The 20650-nt window shown below is 31.7% G+C and overlaps 2 protein-coding genes across 3 annotated transcripts in view; one reads left to right on the plus strand and one right to left on the minus strand.

The window, feature by feature from the left end:
* The window catches only part of ZC2HC1A (zinc finger C2HC-type containing 1A), a gene marked incomplete at its 5' end in the record, with an annotated part of 44910 nt that extends 37667 nt beyond the window's left edge, over nt 1–7243 (plus strand). Inside the window, 2 exons of one of the 2 annotated variants that reach the window (XM_081266112.1) lie at nt 1077–1184; nt 4806–7241. In XM_081266112.1, coding sequence (XP_081122238.1) covers nt 1077–1184; nt 4806–4971 — 274 coding nt within the window. In that variant the 3' untranslated portion in view covers nt 4972–7241. Of the gene's footprint in view, nt 1–1076; nt 1185–4805 lie in introns of both variants that reach the window. The other variant, XM_081266111.1, reaches the window with a different exon arrangement.
* Nucleotides 7244–19200: 11957 nt separating this feature from the next.
* The window catches only part of IL7 (interleukin 7), a 63728-nt gene continuing 62278 nt past the window's right edge, over nt 19201–20650 (minus strand). The window contains exon 5 of the mRNA XM_081266816.1: nt 19201–20048. Coding sequence (XP_081122942.1) covers nt 19935–20048 — 114 coding nt within the window. The 3' untranslated portion in view covers nt 19201–19934. The remainder of the gene's footprint in view (nt 20049–20650) is intronic.

Raw genomic sequence — 20650 nt, forward strand, 5'->3', positions numbered from 1 at the left:
ACTATATCTTTAGAGAAGGTACAGGAACTAATGCTTTATTGAATATTGAATCCTGGCTTTACAGCATATTAACTGTTCACCTTGGGTAAGTTACTCAAGGGTTTTTTGTCTTATTTAACTCATGTATAAAATTAATCCTTATATGTTTCATAGGATTATTAGGATTAAATAAGCATATATATGCAAAAATGTGTTTGGTATGTAGTAAGCATTATTATATAAGTATTAGCTTGTATCAGTGACAATAGTATTAACATTAGTATTAGTAATGGTAGTAATAGTATTATCATCATCACAAATGCTAAATGTTTATATATATTTAGGTCTTATAACTTGCCTATAAATGATCATTTTATCAGTGAATGAACTCAAAGAGGTTGATCATATCTCAAAGCTGGTCAGTAGCAGGATTTGAATCTAGTTTTATCTGATTGAAAGCCTTGTAATGTTATATCATCATTCAACTTTATAATCTTTCTTTGATTTCTGAGGTTTCAAAATGGGAATTCAGTGATGATTCATCCAAGTCTCCCTGGTAGTAGATAGTCCAAGCTGTGTAGTTCTTATGGTTAAATTTCTAAAGGGAAAATTATATTAACCTATTTATTTTAGTTGTTCCTTTGAAGACCTTTTATAAGTTGAGTATTATCCTGTAAAGTGATTAGCTAATAGTTCTTATACTTTTAAGTCATATCTCATGCTTAGGATAATAATAAATTGCTTGTTTAATGCATTATTTAACAGTATGCCTAGTTATTTAACAGGAATACATATATGTTTTGAGGCATGTAAAACTTTATACTTTCAGAAACCTTTCAGATTTTAAATTTCATGTAAAGCGTGTAAATATTTTAATTGACTTTTATTATCTGGTAAGTGTTATTGAATGAAAATGCTTTGGTTTATCCTTAATATTAACTATAGCTTGTTTTCAGATTTAAAATAATTATGTGAACTTTTATCTTTTGAGCTTTTCTGTAGCATCTAATTATCTTTCTAATCATGTAGATAGATAATTTTAAAAATAAATGTCTATATTCAGTACTTTTTCATCATATCATTTCTGTCTCTTCTAGAGCTAACATCAAATCTCGAAATACCACACCACCTAGTTTGGCAAGAAATTCTGCCTCAAGTATACTTACAAACAAAAGAAAAACATATACTGATAGCTCCATAGCCAGGTATGTTTAACTTTCCCATCCTAAAACCAAAATAAAAATTAAGTGTTTGTAATTTTCAAAGTACCATGTAAAAAATAGATAACTGGATATTTATAGATAATCTGATTTTTTCTTTGTTATAAGATTTACTATAGTTTTCAAGTTATTCACAAAATAAATGGTTGGGAGTAACATTTTGTAGACTTTGTAGATTCAATTATTGTTTTAATGCTCAGAGATAATTTTTTCAGTTCTATTTGGATTTATTTGTGTTTCAATTTTAACTACAACATGTTTTTTTTTTAACCTCATGAAGTAGAATAATAGACCTGTGGACCACTGCTATTATCATTTTCAGCACATTTTAATATTTAAAACTGACCTCTTAGGTGATTATCCATGTACTGCTCTTTCTAATTTCTCATAATATGTACTTAACTTTGGCACTCACTGTTTTTTAACCATATAATTAACTCATCTCAATTGTATATAGGTAGGTAGGTAGGTAAGTAGATAGATATTCCAACTTCTTCTGGAAAGCTTTAAGGCAAAGCACATAAATCCATGGTGAGATCCAATATTAAAAAAAAAAAAAAATCTTCTAAAACTGAACATGTCCAGCACTCTCCCAGAGATTTTGATATTTTGGTTTGGAGAGTGGGCATCCTCATTTGCCATATTAAAAGCTTTAAAAGTAAATCTTATGCATAATTAAGAGATGAAAAATCATAGAGGAATTGATGAACTGCTGTCTTTCCAGCTAGATTCTTTAATAAGTACTTATTGTCTCTCTAAAATTCTTGATGTGTACTAAATATCAAAGAAATGAGCATGTTTCTTGGGAGTCTGAAATGTGGTTTCAATATGTTGTTTTAATCTGTGTAGATTTCAGTCTGTTTCTCAGCAACAGAAAATGCAGTTTAGAAAGATCGCTACAAAAACACACTCAAATTTAACATATATAGGAATCAGTTTAAAAGCCAAGCAAGAACTTTAATTTTGGTTGAAAAAATTTAGGAATTTCAAAGACAACTTAAAAATCTAAATAAATATGTATTTTTCATAAAATAGAAAGTTTAATATCATAAATCTGTCATATAAAGCTGCCTGTACTCCCCCCACCTACAGTGCAATTTGCAAACAAAATTCATGAGTCTTGACAAATTGTTTTCACAATATATATGAAGAACAAAATCCTAAAATTGGCCAAGACAAGTTAAAAATAATAAGGCATGAGTGTGAGTGATATAGTAACTAAGATAGTTAGTTTGATATCAATTCAATGAAAGACAAATAGAACAAAAAATCTGGGTGGAGTGGTTAGAAAAAAAGCCATTTCCACAAATGACTAGAAATCATCCATATTTTAGAGGTAGCAAAGCAGATTTCAGAAGTGGGCATACTGGGAATAATAGACATGTATATGTGGAAAAAATTTTTACACCTAAATCATCTCAGGTATTTAAAAAAATTAGTTGCAGAGCTGGGTTTGTACAGCACTTGCCTAATATGATTCAATCCTTAACAGCGCGCGCGCGCACACACACACACACACACACACATACACAAATAATTTATAAATTCATTAAAGTCCTAAATACGGAAAGGAAAGCTATTTGGATTTTAGAATAAGACTCAAGGAAGTATCATTATCATTTGAGTTAGGAAAGGATTTCTTGAATAATTTAGCAAATACTAATTGTACAGCAAGAGATTGATATGTTTGATCATATTAAAATGAAAAAAAAAGTGCTGTAAGACTCCCTGGATAAAGTGAAATAGCATGATGGATTGGGAGAGGATACTTAGCATATACATAAGTAAACAAATTATAACCCAGGACATATTAGGAATTTCTACAAATAAAATAGTGAACCCATATAAAAATACACCTGGTTTTGATGGAGATAGGACAGGGAACCTAGGAAATTCACAGTGAAAAAAAATACATATGCCAAAGAAATATATAAAAAGATGTTCAATTTCAAAAGAGGTCAGAAAAATGTATATTAAATCAATAGTAGGCTACCATTTCACTCTTGTCAGGTTAGCAAAAATGAAAATCTCTTAAGAGTACAAACTGTTAATAAAACCTCATAAAGTGAGAAACCTCATGCTACAAGTGGGAGTTTACATTTTCTGATCAGTATGTAGAGAAATTTGGCAGTATCTACTTAAGGTGAAGTTTTGATATTGTGTTAAATATGTATTAATGTATGAACATTTCCTCAAATGTATGTATCATAGTATTTAAAAGATCTTTTATATTTTGAAGTAATTCTTATGTATTTCACTGACAATAATGCTGCTTTATTTTGCCTTGGTACTTTCCTTTGTTTGGTGTTTCATCTTTGAATTCATTAGTATTTTCTTTGCAGTTTAAAGGAATTATGCTGATGCTATTAATTTACTCTCTTAAGAGAATGTGCTTTTAGTGTAGAAGATTATAATTCTATAACCCTTTTCCAGTGGGGCTATAATCAAGAAAGAGTAAGAATTTTTCAACCACATAGAATGCTCACATTGTGTTCATTTTTCTCTCTTTGATTTTTAGATCCATAGTGGCTCTTCTTGAAAATTACAGTATTTTTTTTAATCAACCTAACCTGTTTGTATGAAAGAAAGTACCCAAATTGGGGGGAGTATGCTACAGTTCTTCAGTAATTACTTCTGTATAAAAAAAAATATTTTTCTATAGTGTCAGTCTTATAATCAGTGATTTAAGAATCCCCTTTCTTAGAAAAACACCTGCCAGGAAGGAAAGTAAAGATGCCCGTATAGAAAACAAATAAAAATGTTTTTCCAATTAATTAACATTTGATCAATAGAATCTGAATTTTTTCTTCTCTTTTTTTCGGTGATGAAACCCTTTAAATTCAGGCACTTTGCTCTAAATTTTTGTTGGGGTATAGTTCTGCTAAATTATTCAAGAAATCCTTTCCTAACTTAGATGATAATGAGACTTCCTTGCGTCTTGTTCTAAAATTGTAATAACTTTCCTTTCCATATTTAGGCCTTTAGTGAATTTATGACTGTTTTGTTGTTGCTGTTGTTGGTTTTTTTTTTTTTTGTGTGTGTGTGTGTGTATGTGTTATATGGTTTATAGATTGAACCTAGGACCTATTTTGCCTTCATTACTATGTCTTGTTAATAAAGCCTACCCTGCTAGTGCATGTATAGAAATTTGTTGAGGATTTATTGCATCATAATAATCTAATGTAATTGAATAATAGAATCAAAATAAATAATAAAATGTAAGTGACCAAATAGAGAGACCTAGAATCTAACATCATCCTCAGGTCTGGGTTGCTGTTTTTCTCCTTATAAAAATGGTTTTGCAGAAAGGACATTGTAAATCTTCCTTTTCCCATTTTGTGGTCAATGGCTACATATTGAACAGATGGAAAGTATGGCTCCATTTGGTCATGATCAGTTCTCCTAACAGTGACAATTGTAATGTTAAAGCAAACATTTGGAATTAAAACATATACCAGCAGAGATCCTTTTTTCACTTTATAAGAATATTAAAAACGAAATTAAGCAAACTTTTAGTTAGATCTATTTTTCAAGGGTTCTAAGTTATAACTATTGAATGATGTAAACCTTTATTTTTATTTATTTTTTCTTTCTCTACTGCTTCAGGCCAGATATAGACTATGCATCTTCATTTAATGGTGGAAACATTAAAGGCATTGAAGGAAATTCATCTGGACACTTACCAAAATTCTGTCATGAGTGTGGGACAAAATATCCTGTAGAATGGGCAAAGTTCTGCTGTGAATGTGGCATTCGAAGAATGATTCTATGAACAGAATCCCAAAAGAAAGAGAGCCAGGTTGACAGTTTTATGATCATTGCTGCTTGAACAGCTAGAGTATATCCTCTAGTTATTTTGGGCAAAAACTATTCAAAATACCTTTTCCAGTAAGTTTTGGAGCATAATTCTTTTGCTGTATAATGTGTGTTTGTATATATTTGTATATATACTGTATATAATAAATACCTGATACCCCAAGCTGTGCCATTCAAGGAAATACTCATTAACCTCTCAGAAAATTACTTCAATGGAATCATTAACTTAGATGTCACCCTTCAGTGGTTGTTAATGCACATTCAGTGTACCTCCACAAATGCTCCTTCTCTGGTGGTTGACCCTTCAAACTTTAGAATAATCACAACTTCAAGCAAAAAATCAGAATAAACATTATTGGTGCTATCTGCAGATAATATCATAGTAGGATGGACACTTGGAATTTTGTAATTGAAGAAACTTTTCATTATTATTAGTTGATGTGGGGTCATTTTGGTATTGAATTCTCCAACAACTAATATTCCTAAAAAATAAGAGAAAGAAAAAACCTAAGATCTATTTTTACTCTTAACTTGTGACTTATTAATTAATTATATAATTTAAATATGATTACACATTCTGTGAAAATGTAATTATGCAATTTCCTTTTCAGAAACACAAAACTAAAAATACAAATGCATTTTATTCTATTTATAACTGAATGTTATTTTTGTACTTCTGAATTAGTTCAACATATATTCTTTCTACTTCCAATAGTGTTCCAAATTTCACTTATTTTATTTTTCATAATTTGTCTGAAGAATAGTTTTAATTTACTGCTATATTTTTGCAGTATTTGAAAGTATAACTCTTTAATGTAAGATGCCCAAAATTCTTTCTGAAATCTTACATGTTTACCCATTTTATTTCTGTGTTTCTGAATTTTTAAGAAAGTAATGGATTTTAAAGTAAACCACCTTATCCAATAAATAATAATTGTGTAATTATTCATTAGTGTTGAGCATGCAGGTAAAAAGTATTTGGATTTCAGTTTCTTATAGTACACTTAGAGGTAGTTATGAGTAGGTTGAGTATCTCCAATGTTTTCTACTCATATTTTCTTCTTTACTGTTTAATGTTGAGATACCATTCATATCACAATGAAAAAAACCACTGAAAATGTATTGTTTTGATGCATAGTTGATTTATTATGTAATTAAACATACACAAAATCTGTATTTTCTCTTTAACTTGACTAGCATAGAACTTTTGATCACTGTCACTCTCACTGTTACACAATATTTAGCAATAGCTTTCTTTGATGGCTTGTGCAATTTTATTTAGTAATTCTATAGTAATTCCAGTTAAAACCCAAGTGAACTTTCTTTTATTGTAATAGTACAAGCAAATCTTTTATATTTTATGTATTTTCTAGCTTTTATTATTCATATCAACTATAAAGATCAATGTAGAAATATTTTAAAATTTTATTTCTCTGAAATTTATTTAGTTTTTGTTTTGTTTTAGTTGGGGCAGGGGTATGACCTTAGTGGTAACAAGAATTGTCATTTTACATACATTATAGTTTCTTTTCCTGATATTTCATTTCAGTTATTTTATTCAGCCATGTTGATTTAAAAACATCTTGCTCAAGTAAGTTATAATCAATTTAGAAGACTAATGTACATATTAGTTTTCCATTTCAATGACTTCTGTCCTAATTGTTATAAATCATATGAAGAACTTTCAATTCTTATTTATCTAGGAATGAACACTATTTTCTTTCAAGTATATTTTTGAGACAACCTAATCTTTTTTTTTTTTCTGCTCACAGAGGAGTAAATAAATGAGTTTAAATAAATTGGCACATATTTCTCACTGAATTTTGCAGTACTAAAATTATTATAAACAGTAAGTAGGTAAAATAAACTTATGACTTAAGAAATGTTGTGAAAATGTATTTAAGTGTATTTTATATTACTTGCATATTTTACTCTCACATTAATTTGTTGTACAATAGTTTTTAAGCAATCTTCCTATGCATCATTTATTTTTATTTATTTGCACAAGTGTTTGCCAATGTGGTAGAATGATAAATGATTGTAAACTTAAATTTAAAATGTAAAAATTGCTTCTATATTATTCTGAAAGTTATTAGCTTGAAAAAGTAAGATTATTGTGACTACTGTTGTCTCTTGTTCATTGTTTTTTATTATAAATATCTTCATTTTGAACCAATTCAATAAAGACACAAAGCATAAAAATGCTAGTTGTTATTTATTGATGTCTTATCTTTTAGCCAAACATAGATAGATAGATCAATAGATAGATAGATAGATAGATCGATAGATAGATGCATGTATGGATAGATAGATAGATAGAAACACACTGATATATAAATAAAATATTTGGAATAAAAAATAATTTGTTTAAATGAAGAAGTGCCTCTTCATTTTTTTTAAATATCGTCAGTTTCTTTTAAATTACTTTTTATAGGATTAAAGGTTTTTATGGCTTCAAGTATTTTAAATGTTTTGGTTATAAAATTTTTAAGGGATAGAATAATTTTTTTATATCCTGTAAAATTTAGAAATTGAAAACAATGTTATCAAAGTTAGTAGGAAATATGATACTTCTATTTAAGTACTAAACATCAATGGCAAAAATCTATTTGTGGTGAATAAGGATTCAGGCCATATTTTATAAAGTTATTTCTTGTGAAAATGTGATTAGAATTGATTGATTTACTTGGTAATCAGTTTTTCTTTGACTAGAAGAGAACACTTTAGGAGTAGAAGCTTAGAGAGTGAAAATATAGTATGAGAAATGCATAGATGCAATCAGAAGACCTTTTGGAAATTTATTTGCATTGAATATAAATGCAAATATTTTATATGATATTTTATATGGTGGGGAAAATTTTAGTACTAAAGTAGGCTGGGTTTTTTCACTTTGACTATATTGTTGCATATAGCAGTGAAGAATTATTAAAACAAAGTTTGTGATAACCACATTCATTTTTATTTTTATTTAGAAAAATTTAAGTAGTATTCAGAGTGCCTAGTAAAATATACAATTTTGCTTAGCTTATATATGAATTGCTTTTTTTGCCACTAGAGGGTGCTTTGGGATAATTTAATATCACTAGCCTCCAATTACTTTAAAGACCTTTCAGCAGTATAGTTATGATTTTTTTGACAACATAAAATGACAGAGATTCATAGAGCAGTTTTTTTAGCAATTTATATATTGATATCCTAGAAACTTAGTTCAGCTCATTTTGGGCATAGATGATAATAACTAATAGAAATGTTAAATGTTTATACTTCCAAATATTTTATTAGCCCAATTAAACATCTCAAAGGTATCACTCAGGAAAATTACCAAATATTTGAAATATATCTTTGATGTTTCATGAGAGTTGTCTACCAAATTAGTAGGGGATATATAGAGAGAGACCTCTTCCTGTCCCACCTCCAGTAATCTAGGCTAACTTAACATTGTCTAACATGAGAGTAGCATGTATTTGATCAATATATAAGTGGTTATACTAACTGATTTAAGGTGCACAAAGCTAGAGCTTTATACTTACAACTTTTAGAAAAGGCTTTATGTATTCATCTTTCTATAAAGTCCTAGAGATCAAGAGAATAAATAAGATATGATTAAGTCCCTGCCTTTAAATTATTGGAGAGGCTGATGTGTAAACCCATAAATTACAATTTAGGACAAAAAGGAAAAAAATTTTTTACATGGAACTTTATCATGAAGGTACCAACAAAGTATTACAGAAGAAGGGGCTTCTTACCACCACAAGTTAATACAGCTGGCTATTTCCTATTTCCTTCTTTTATTTGAATGCTTAGGAGGAAACCTGATAGAACATGAGGCAAAATTGCATTACCTTTGGGTAAGGAAAAGGCAAGTGACTATGAAAACGATGTGTGTGGTACGGACCCTTCGATCTGAAAAATATGAACTCCTTCATTCTGAGAATGCAAGAAAAGCCGCATTGAGTGAAAGTTACTGATAATTCTCTCTGATCAATCTTTCTTCTCACATAACTTAGTCCTCTCATTTCCTTCTTTCTCCTTGTACAATTATTTCTATGCCTATTTTGAATTCACAGCAGTATGGCTGGGGTAAGAGTACCCAGGAGTGCATAGTACTGTTGAGTATAGTCAACAATGGAATGCTGATTTTTCACTCATCAAATGAGCAGTCTTAAATTATAAAACTAAAAACTGCTATGGGCTATTATCCACTGATAGCATAACTATAAATTGATAATACTTTTTTTTAAAAAGTTGACTAACTTTAAAAGACTTTATGTCTTATAAACTAGTAATTTTACTTCTAATTTTTTTAGGGAAATAATCTGAAGAACAAAAAAATTATGCAAAATGTGCTTAGTAGTTGAAGAAAATTTAGTAAATTAACCATCTTAAAGCACTTCCAAATAATTTTAAGACTATAACAAGGTAATAATTAATTTTTTAAAATAGTGCATATGTACAAATTGTTCCAATTACATAAAAACTACCATAGATTAAAGACTTGAATCTATTCAATATATTGTGCTTGTTTCATGCAAAGAATATTTGATAAGTTATATTTTATTTATACTTTTCAATTTTCTAAATTTAATGAGTATTATGTTTGTGACTAGCATCTTGTGACAATCATTTGATGAATTTTCTATATTGAATCTTACTGCAAGGGTTTGGTTTTGCATCCTTTTTTTTGTAATGAGAGAGTAGCTGTGTGACTTGGAGACAACTGAACAAATATAGTATAACCACATCTATATATAGATATAGATGTGGATATACTATATATCTATATCTCTATATAGATATTGATATGGATATGGATATCCTCATATATATCCTTATATATCTATATATTTATGTACATATACATATATATAATCTCATTCGTGGGATTTATTAATTGACTTACATTATGAGAAGCTGAATAGTCCCACAATGGCCATCTGCAGGATGGAGAGGTAGAGAAAACAATAGCTGCTCAGTTCAAGAAGCTGGAAGCATCAGAACAAGAAAGTCAAATAATGGAACCCCAGTTCCTCTCCAGGAAATCCTGTGGAGAGTAGTTTTTGCAAGTCTTAATTCAAAGTCTAGACAATCAGGAGTCTGATATCCTAAGGCAATGGCAGCAGCAAAAAAATCACATCCACCAAAAAAGAGTAAAGCATACGTGTATATGCAAGTTTCTGGATTATATGTTTTGTTCCATCTGGGGCCCCAGACAATTGAATGGTGTTGCTCACCCTCAAGATAGGTCTTCCCCACTGAATCTACTGACTCACGTGCCAGAAGTCTGGAAACACCCTTATAGACACACCCAGAAATATGCTCTACCAAATTTCCTGGTGTCTCAGTCCAGTCAAGTTTTCAACCAGGTTTAACCATCACACTTGAATTCTAAAACCAATAATATAAAGCACATGATGAACAATCTCCTTTTCCAAGTGAGACAATAGTAACAGTTTACCATGATCATCACTGTCATCCCAGTGAAGGGAGGCTCGGGCAGTCTAAGTGTCCCAGACCTTGTTTGAAAATAAAAACATTTTCAAAAGGCCTGAAGATGTGGTCCAGTGGTAAAGTGCGCCTGGGTGCAAGCCTCAGTACCAAGGGGGAAAAAAAGAAGGGGGAAAAAAAAAACAGCAGAGAATTAAGAATTGGCACTGTTATTTCAAGATGTGGCAAATGTCCATGGTAGCATTTTATTCTTGCCCTGTGTTTAATTTGTGCATTGTCTCTGGCTAAACACTCTACAGACTTGACTGTCTTATTCTGTCAGAGATTCTGTGAATTATTCAGTAACTTTTCACAAATTCTTTTTTGTTTGAACTAATTAACCTGGGGTCTGCACTTTGCTTGCAAAAACTCTTCACCAATCAAATCTGTAATGTTCTTATGCTTCCCCTTTACAATGCCCTTGGTAATGGTTGAAGTACTTAAAACCATATTCTATAGGAGAACTCTTTAATATAATGAATTACAACACATTCCTGATCCTAATCGTGGCATTAGATTACTCGCAAACTGATAAAAGAAAGAAAGAAATGTGCTTTGAGTTTAATGTATGCCTATCTTGCAGGACTAATTTGAGGATTATGAGTAATACGTACTAAATCTTTGCCACAATTTCTAATGCTTAACAGGCTCTCAGTAAATAGGATTAATTATTATATAACTTTGGATATTGTGCATGTTACACATTGATAAAATATTTATATAATTCCTACCAGACATTTATTTTAGTTCCAGTGAGCAAGCAGTCAAAAAAGCCTGCCCTTTATGTTCTAGTAGAGAAAGACTGAAAATAAAGAATATCAGTAAAATTTATATTAGATTATGACAATGCTATGTGGGAAATAAGATAGGGGATATTAAAAGAGAGGAAGGAGAATGGAGGCATGTTATAGTTTTAGATTAGGTGTTCCGGTATGGTTTTGTGAGAAAGTGATATTTTAACTCAAACCTGAATGAGGGATTGAATCTTTTTTTTAGTTGCATGCAATTGTTCATTGGATTATTTCCCCAGTTAGTTCCATCTGTCAGATTATTCAATATAGTTGAAATGTGCAAGGGAATGAAAAAAAAAAAAGAGCATTTCATGCAGAGAGTAAAGTTAGTGCAAAGAATCTGAAGTGGAAAAAGAATAAATTAAGTCAGGTAACAAGGCAATCAAAGTGTATGCTCTAGAGACCATAATATGACTGGTTTACTCAGAGTAAGAAAGGAGTAAGAAAGCAACATGATCAAGATTAAATATATAATCTAAATATAGGTTACTGGCATTAATTTAGTGAGAAAAAAGTGAAATAGTTGTCCCTTATTCTTCCCTAGAGTGACCATATATATTGATCAAATTAAGTAGTCTTAGCACTCAGCTTTCTTAAACATAATACACTTTTCCTCTTTGCATGATTACAACACAAAGGAACAGTTTTCTCACTTAACAGTACCCCACAGTCCATTAATCTGACCTCTGTTGTCACAGTCCTTAGAAATAAACTCTATTTGCTATTAGATCAACTCCTTTGTCAAGGAGGCAAAGTTTAGTCATTCCTCTACTTTCTAAATATGATTCCTAACATTCATAAATAAACTTGGCTTTCATTCTCATTTGTTTATTCAGCAGTGTAAAATAATCTCAATAAAACCCTAACATATAATGGACAGAGATCCCTCCAATTAAGTATCTTGAAAAAAAAGTTTTATGTAAATAGCATGTGGATTAGAACTGTCTGAGTGTATAATTTTATTGGTTCAACTCTCTTATTCTTCACTCACTTTATACCCTAAAAGCTCCCCTATTCATTCCTTCAGCTTGCCAATGTCCAACTTAATTAAACTTTATAAATTGCTCTCTATTTCAGACATTTTTGGGTAAAATCCATGTGGGTTTGTGGCCCCAATTCCAGGTACAAAGCACCTGAATAAACACATTTCGTTGAGTTATATGACTATTTCATCAATAGCAGGGCCTTATTGCGTTGCTCAGGGTGGCCTCTCATTCCTGGGCTCATGCAATTCTTCCACCTCAGAAACCCAAGTAGCTGGAACAACAGGTACAAACCTCCATGACTGACTGATAACATGCCTATATCTAGAAGACCCAAACAATACCAGAATTCATTTATCACTAGAGCTGATAAATAAATTCAGAAAAGTTGTAGGATACAAGATCAACATACAAATATTAATAACTTTCCTATATCCAAGAATGAATCTGCTGAGAAAGAAATAAGGAAAACTATCCAATTAACAATAATGTTTCTAAAAGAAAATAAAACACTTGGGAATAAATCTAACCAAGGAGGTGAAAGACCTCCACAATGAAAATTTATAGAACACAAGGAGAGAAATTGAAGAAGAAAGACCTTAGGAAATGGAAAGATCTCCCATGTTCTTGGATAAGCAGAATTAATATTGTCAATATAGCTCTACTACCAAAAGAGTTACACAAATTCAATACAATCCCCATAAAAATACTAATGATGTTTTCCATAGAACTAGCACAAAAACAGACCAATAGTGAATAAGAAGAGTGATGTTGGCAGCATCACAATACCTGATCTTAAATTATACTACAGAGCTATAGTAAAAGAGAGAGAGAGAGAGAGAGAGAGAGAGAGAGAGAGAGAGAGAGAGAGAGAGAGAGAGAGCGCCCAGCATTGTATTGGCATCAAAACAGACATGAAGATCAATGGAATAAAAGACACAGAGACAAACCCACACCCAGTCATCTGATATTCAACAAAGGTATCAAAAACATGTTTGGGAAAAGATAGCCTTGTAAAAATGGTGCTGGTAAAACTGGTATCCATATATGGAAAAATGAAACTAGACCCTTATCTTTCTAAAAATCAACTTGATGTGAATCAAAGACCTAAGAAATAGAGCAACAACTTTGCAACTGCTTGAAGAAAATAGGATCAGCATTCTAACATTAGTGTAGTCACCAACTTCCTTATCAAGACCCCTAAAGCTAAAGAAATACAACCAAGAATCAAGAAATGGGAAGACATCAAATTAAAAAACTGATACACAGCAAAGGAAACCAGAGAGTGAAGGTAAAGCCTAAAGAATGGGAGGAAATTTTTGCCAGCTGCTCCTCTGACAGGGGATTAATACCTAAAATATATAAAGAACTCCAAAAACTTAGCACAAAAACCCAATCAATAAATACATAAAAGAACTAAACAGACATTTCTCAGAAGAAGAAATACAAATGAAAGAATGTTCAACATCTTTAGCCATCAGAGAAATGCAAATCAAAATTATTATATTTTAAGATTTTACCTCATTCCAATTAGAATGACAATCATTAAGAATACATATAATAAGAAATTCTGGTGAGGATGTGGGGAAAAGTGGTATACTCATACACTGTGAGACTGCAAATTAGTACAACAACTTTGAAAAGCAGTAGGAAGACTCCTTAAAAGACTAGTAATGGAACCACCGTATAACCCAGCTATACCTCTTCTTGATATTTATCCAAAGAGCTAAAATCACATACCATGGTGATACAGGCATGTCAATATTAATAGCAGTGCAATTCACAATAGCCAAGTTATGAAACCAGACCAGGTGACTTTCAACAGATGAATGGATAAAGAAAAGGTGTTATATATACATACTGGAGTATTAATCAACCATAAAGAAGAATGAAGTTTTTGTATTTGCTGGTAAATAGGTGAAACTGGAAAACAACATGCTAAGTAAAACAAACCAGACTCAAAAAGTCAAGGGTTGAATGTTTTCTCTCATATGCTAAAGCTAGATCAAAATAAGAAAGAAAAAAAGGCAGTAGGGGGACCCCATTAAAATAAAAGGGAGATCAGTAGAGAAAAGGAAGTATGTCAAGGGGGATGAGGGAGAGAGTAAAAAGAGAGAAAAAGTGGAATAAATTTGACCAAATTATGCTATGTACATATATGAACATACCAGAGTGAATTTCACTTTCATTTATATCTGTAAAGTACCAATTTAAAAAAAAAAAAGGAAATGGAAGATTACTAAAGTAGAGGAAAGGGAACAGGGTGAGGGAGAAGAGAAGGAAAAGAGGAAGTCCTGAGGACTGAAATGGAGCAAAGTATATTCCAGGCATGTATAATTATGTCAAAATGAACCCCACTATTATGTATAACTATAATGTACTAATAAAAATATTTTTAGAAAATGTATATAGATATTTGGGGGGGATACTGAGAATTGAACTCAGGGGCACTCTACCACTGAGCCACATCTCCAGCCCTATTTTGTATTTTATTCAGAGACAGGGTCTCACTCAGTTGCTTAGCGCCTTGCTTTTGCTGATACTGGCTTTGAATTTAGGATTCTCCTGCCTCAGCCTACTGAGCCTATGGGATTACAGACATGCACCACCATGCCTAACCATTTTTATAAAGTATCTAAAACTATGTGAACAGAGACTGGCAATTATCAATGCACCTACTTATTTTGTTGTCTCTACCTGTAACAGTTACATATATTATATTATTGATCAAAATTAATTTTGAGAGAAATTTCACCACAAAATAAAATTTAAAAATCAAAGCAACTTCTACAGATTTTTGAGGACCCAAAGCTTTAAAGTCATAGTCTTAAATTACTTATAGCATGTAATACTAACATTGATTTTTTGGGGGGAAGGTACTGGGGAGTCAACCCGGAGGGGCTTAACCACTGAGTGACATCCCCAACCCCTTTTTATATTTTACTTTGATACAGGCCCTTGCTAAGTTGCTGAGGCTGCCTTTAAACTTATGATTCTCCTGCCTCAGCCTCCCAAGCTGCTGGTATTCTAGGCATGCACCACAATGCCCAGCTTATCATATTGATATTTAAGTAAGTTATATTTTATTGTAAAAATGTATTTTCTGTATTATTTTGTGGGTTTTCATAAGAAAATGGCATAATGCAGTTCATTCTTGTCATGAGCCATCTGTGGCCTGTGTGTGGACTGTGTTGCACATAGTAGCCTAATGAGGGGATAAGTCTGGCATTGGGAACCTCCCGTGGCAACCCCATAGGTATTGATCACCTGATGCAGGTGACTTTCCCCTCAAACTCTGCCAGAGATCCCACACAGCCCCTGTGATGGGTGTGAACTGCCAAGATGTTAGTCAACCTGATGACTGCAAGACAACATGAAGCAAGACTCTGTCCTTGAAATCTTATTCCTGCCATTGATGTCCCCCAATATAAATAAAGCAAGAGTGGGCTCCATTTTGCCAGAGTATAGAAGCTTGATCCATCTGATCAGTCTGCCTGTCCTGCCCCCTCTTTTGAAACTATTTCCTGCGTTCTGTAGTCTTTTCGTCACTCTATTTTTCTTAACCTTTATTCCACAGCCAGCTAATTTCCACCTCTTGCGTGGGATGTGGGCAAGGATCCTTACTTGGTAGCTACAAGTATGTCTATCTTTGCCCATGAGAAACTGGGTGGAAGACAAAAGGTTGGGTATTCATTCAGGGGAAATAACCTCTGTTAAATTATTTAAATAATGATTGTATTTAAAATACAATACTAAGATGAATCTTTTTAAATAGTAATTCATGATACATGTGTCAAAGTTCTGTGAGCTAAGGAAACAAATTAACATCTAGATTATCATTGAAGCCAGAACAATTGAGGAGAAAGAAATTGAGGTGCTCCTTGAAATTTGAGCAGGATCTGCACAGAATTTAGAAAAATTTTCTAAGCAAGTAAGATCTTAGGATAGACATGAAAGTTGTATGTACAGAACACCATAAAGATGACCTGATTTAGAGTGCAGGGTGTATGTTTCCAGAGAAATATTTATAGTAGAGTTGAAATGTTATTCTTAAGGTGATTGTCATGAAAGTATGGTCTACTAGAAAAGAAACTTCTCTAGTGCATGGTAATTCACTGTACTGCCCCATATACAGAATTTTGAGTCATTTTTTTTCTGTTCAATTATCACTGTATCAAGGTAGAGAAAGGTTGGTCAATGGGTACTAACTTACAGCTAAATAGGAAAAATAAGTTCCAGTGTGCTAGTATACATTATGTTGTGCATAGATAGCAGTAATGTACTGTATATTTTCAAAAATTTAGAAGAAAAAATTTAAATATTTTCACCATAAATAAATAATATTTGATGAAATAGATGTTTACCTTGATTTGAACATCACACAATATATACATACATTTAATCTTCATATGGTACCTCAGAAGTGTGTAGAATTTTGTGTTGATTTAAAAATGATATGATTATCTTAATCCTGAAGTATATGTCCTTCAATATACTAATGAAAAATCTGTTTTAAAAGATTTTTGACTGAGACCTTTTGTATGAAGTAATATTTATCTTGCTACTTTTTTAAAAAACATTGTATTACTTTTGTGCTGCATCAATGTTTTTTTAAATAAAAGTAGCCTTCTTTAATAAAAGAGGAACATCCAGCTAAATTCCTCTCCCACACGAGTTTTGGAAATGCTACATTGATGTTAAATTTCTTTAAAAAGTTATATTCATTGTTGAGAGCAGCAACTTAATTATGGGTCCTGAACTGTCCTGTGACAGAGGCGATGCCACTCTGGAGAACTCTGAGTGTGAAGCCATCCATTAAGATAGCCCAGTTGCTATGGTGATGTCCTGTTCAATTGGAGGTTCTGTGCCAACCATGAAGCTCTTCAGTTTTTATCCTTGAGGTTTAGATGCCTGCTTCTCGGGAGGTTGAAAGTTATGGGCACAAGCTGATACTCCTAATGAGGCTGCTCATACTCATGACCTTGATTCTGCTTGCTTTGAAGAAACTTTCTAACAATAAATCATTTTGATGTTTAAACATATATAATAAACATGCCTCGCTTGCTCATGGTTAGACTTCCCCCATCAGAGGTTAACTGAAGTACTGTGTCCCAGCTTTTTCTCTATTTGTGTATTTGTTTGTCTTTTCTCAAGCCCTTTACCTCCTAGTTAGGCAACCTGAATAAACAGCTGTACAGATCATGACAACTAATAGTTTTATAGACCACTGCATATACTTTTATGAATTATGAATCTCTAAGAGAAAATTTATATGACTTTCATCCTCCTTCCTAGTTTTGTTTTGTCTTGTTTATCCTTTTTAGTAGCATCAATAATGAACATGACTTCTTGGGACAAACTGAGAAAATGCTGATTTAAATCCACCTACAGGGAGCGTGCTATCACTTGAGCCACATCCCCAACCCCCCCAAAATAAATAAGTAAATAAATAAATCCACCTACATACATATTTCAAAGGGAATGTTCACTGAGATGAATTTCTATAATTAGAGAATTAGAACTAATAAAAATTAAATAACCAAGATAATTATAAACTAGCCTTTCACCTATACCTACTTTGCTGGTGGCTAAGACACAATGAGAAGGGAAATACAACCATAAATGTATGGGAAGGTTTTTTCCAACCATTTAGCACAAACGTTTTTTGCATCTGAATTTTCTCTAAAATAAAAAAAAATAGGAAGAAGATTATAACAACTCTTTTAATAAGTATTTTTTTTAAAATATTGCCCTTTATTCGGCCACAATCTGAAATAAATTATTTTCAGCACTGTTAGAAAACATTATAAACAGCCTGCAAGGTTTTAGAAGTTTACCCCTAGAAAAGTAAATGTCTTCTTTCCTACTTGATGGCTTAACAATAACACTAGTTCATCAAGATAGAAGAATACCACATGGTTAGATTTACCATGTTTTATTGTGGCTACAGCCTTGTTAGGGTCATCTGTAAAAGAAAGTTTTGTGAGGAATTCTAACAAGTTTAGTCCAGTCCCTTTTCTGGAGTAAACAGTGATAATTGAACAGAAAAAAAAAGATTCAAAATTCTGTATATGGGGCAGTACATCAAATTATGTACAAGGGACTATACAATTCTCTTCAGCTATTTGTTTTATGGAGCATGAAACTCCTTATAGGCTGGAGAAAATGAGGAGCAAGAAGGTGTGTCACCACACATTGAAGGTGTCACAGGAGAATCTTCTGTACATCCAACAGCCTCAGTCAGCACATAACCAGATGGCAATTAAGCTATAAAAGGTCACAAAGGGTGTGAATTTAGCAAAATGCATAATGTCAGTTGTTTGGGGGCCTTGGCTGCCTGAGGTTTTCATTTCCCTTTATAATTAGTTGAAGACTGATTGCAGCCTTTTCTAAACAGGATCTAAACAGGATACAAAATGTTCCTTTTAAAAGACTAGAATTTAACATAAAAACTGGTGTTCTTACTTATAGTTTTGGGATCCGTTCTCATGCTGATTCTTAGAAATAAGGTATTAAAGGTCATGCATTCATGAAAGTAGGGAAGATCAGATAGTTGTGGAGTATTACAAATTTTCTAGGGATTAATTAAATCTGACAGTTTAAACACATAGGTTATTTATTATCAAAGGAGAAATGTCATCCAAAGTAAGCACAAAGTAAGAAATTTGCAATACTGTATGAAAATATTTTATATACAGAAATAATGTCAAAATGAAATATATACAATCCATTATTTAAAAGGCTAACATATATTATTCTCTTAAAATATACTCCCTAAATTGGAAACTCTTTAAGACAAGTTTTATTATACATAAATGATAAAAGTATCTCAGTACTAAGTGAATTTCTATTTTTTGAAAGTATCCTTTGTTTTCATTTAAGAATATTTGCTATACTGTTATTTTTAAAAATATTTTTATTTGTAGATGGACACAATACCTTTATTATTTAACTTATTTTATTTTTATGTGGTGCTGAGGATCAGACTCAGTGTCACATGTGCTAGGCAAGCACTCTACCACTGAACCACAAGCCCAGCCCCTGTTATACTGTTATTGAAGGCACTGTGTTATACATTCATATTTAATTACAATCTCTTCAGATCTCTCTTAAGTATCTTGGACTTCTTTATGATGCTGTTTTTCAAGGTATAGAATACTTTTGTTCTCTGAGCATTATCCATATATCGCTGTTAACTCTAACACATCTCCAGTATAGAAGCTGACAATTTCCACTCATAATACAGTACACATATGCACAGTGGGTCATAGAATTGCTTTGATAATAAAACAATTTTAATTTTGAATCTTTATAAACTTTATATACTTCATAGATTTGATGTTTTCTCCTGAAATATTCATACAGGTTTAGAAAGTATTATTGCAGCCAATACCTTACATGATTGTCTTACAAAATCAGTACAGTCTCAGTATCAAATGACATATGTCCACATACATATGAAATATTTTGTTGATTGCAGCATTCATCTTCCATTGTTTATGTACATCTTCTGGTACTACAATATGCATTTCTCAATCCTTTCAATCATTCTTATCAGAATGCATTCAGTAACTTCTAGGAGGCTTTCTATCCTGAAAAATTGCATTAGCAGATCCATTCTTGAAATATTTTTATGTTTCTATATTGCCACTCCATACTTTTCAGTGTTCTTTATTGCCCCTCAAAATTTTATTCCAACAAGTTTTTATCTTTTGTAGTAATGTCTTTAGAAAACAAGGGTCATTCTTTTTCTGTTCCTTTAAATTTTTTTCTTCCTAGAGAAATAAATGAAAAGTTTAATTTTATATTTTTGCAAAAGTATATGCTTTAAAATATTCAATCTTTAATTTCCATTGTATTAGGTCATACTGAAAATTTGGTGTAATGTAAAAGGAGAATCTTGCCTGATATTTTAAAAACTGCAATCATATCTATAATTGTGATAGTAAATGTAGGAAATTCAAGTTTGTTATGCTTTCAGATTCAGTTATCACTTTCACAATTGCAATACTGAACAAAATAATACTGTTTAAACTTTCATTAAAATTTTGTAGACTAGTCAATTGAATTTTTAATGTGGAAAAAAATGTATTTTTAGTAGAAGAAATACATAACACTAAAACTATTTAGATTATTTTGGCAAAGATGATCAATAAGAATATGCCTGTTGAACTTATGTCCTATAGTCTACTCCAAAAATCTGGCCATCATTAGAGAATGGCAGATGTCTGCCTCAAAGGTAGGTTTTATTACCTGCTGAGACCCTTATAAAAGGGCTACCTATACAATGCAGAGAAAAATGGAGAAAGAGATACTTTACATGGAGCAGACACAAGGGAGCAGCTCTGTGTGGACTCATTCCTCTGAGCCCTCCAAC

Source organism: Spermophilus citellus, assembly GCF_964194105.1.
Source record: "Spermophilus citellus genome assembly, chromosome: 14".
NCBI lineage: Eukaryota > Metazoa > Chordata > Mammalia > Rodentia > Sciuridae > Spermophilus > Spermophilus citellus.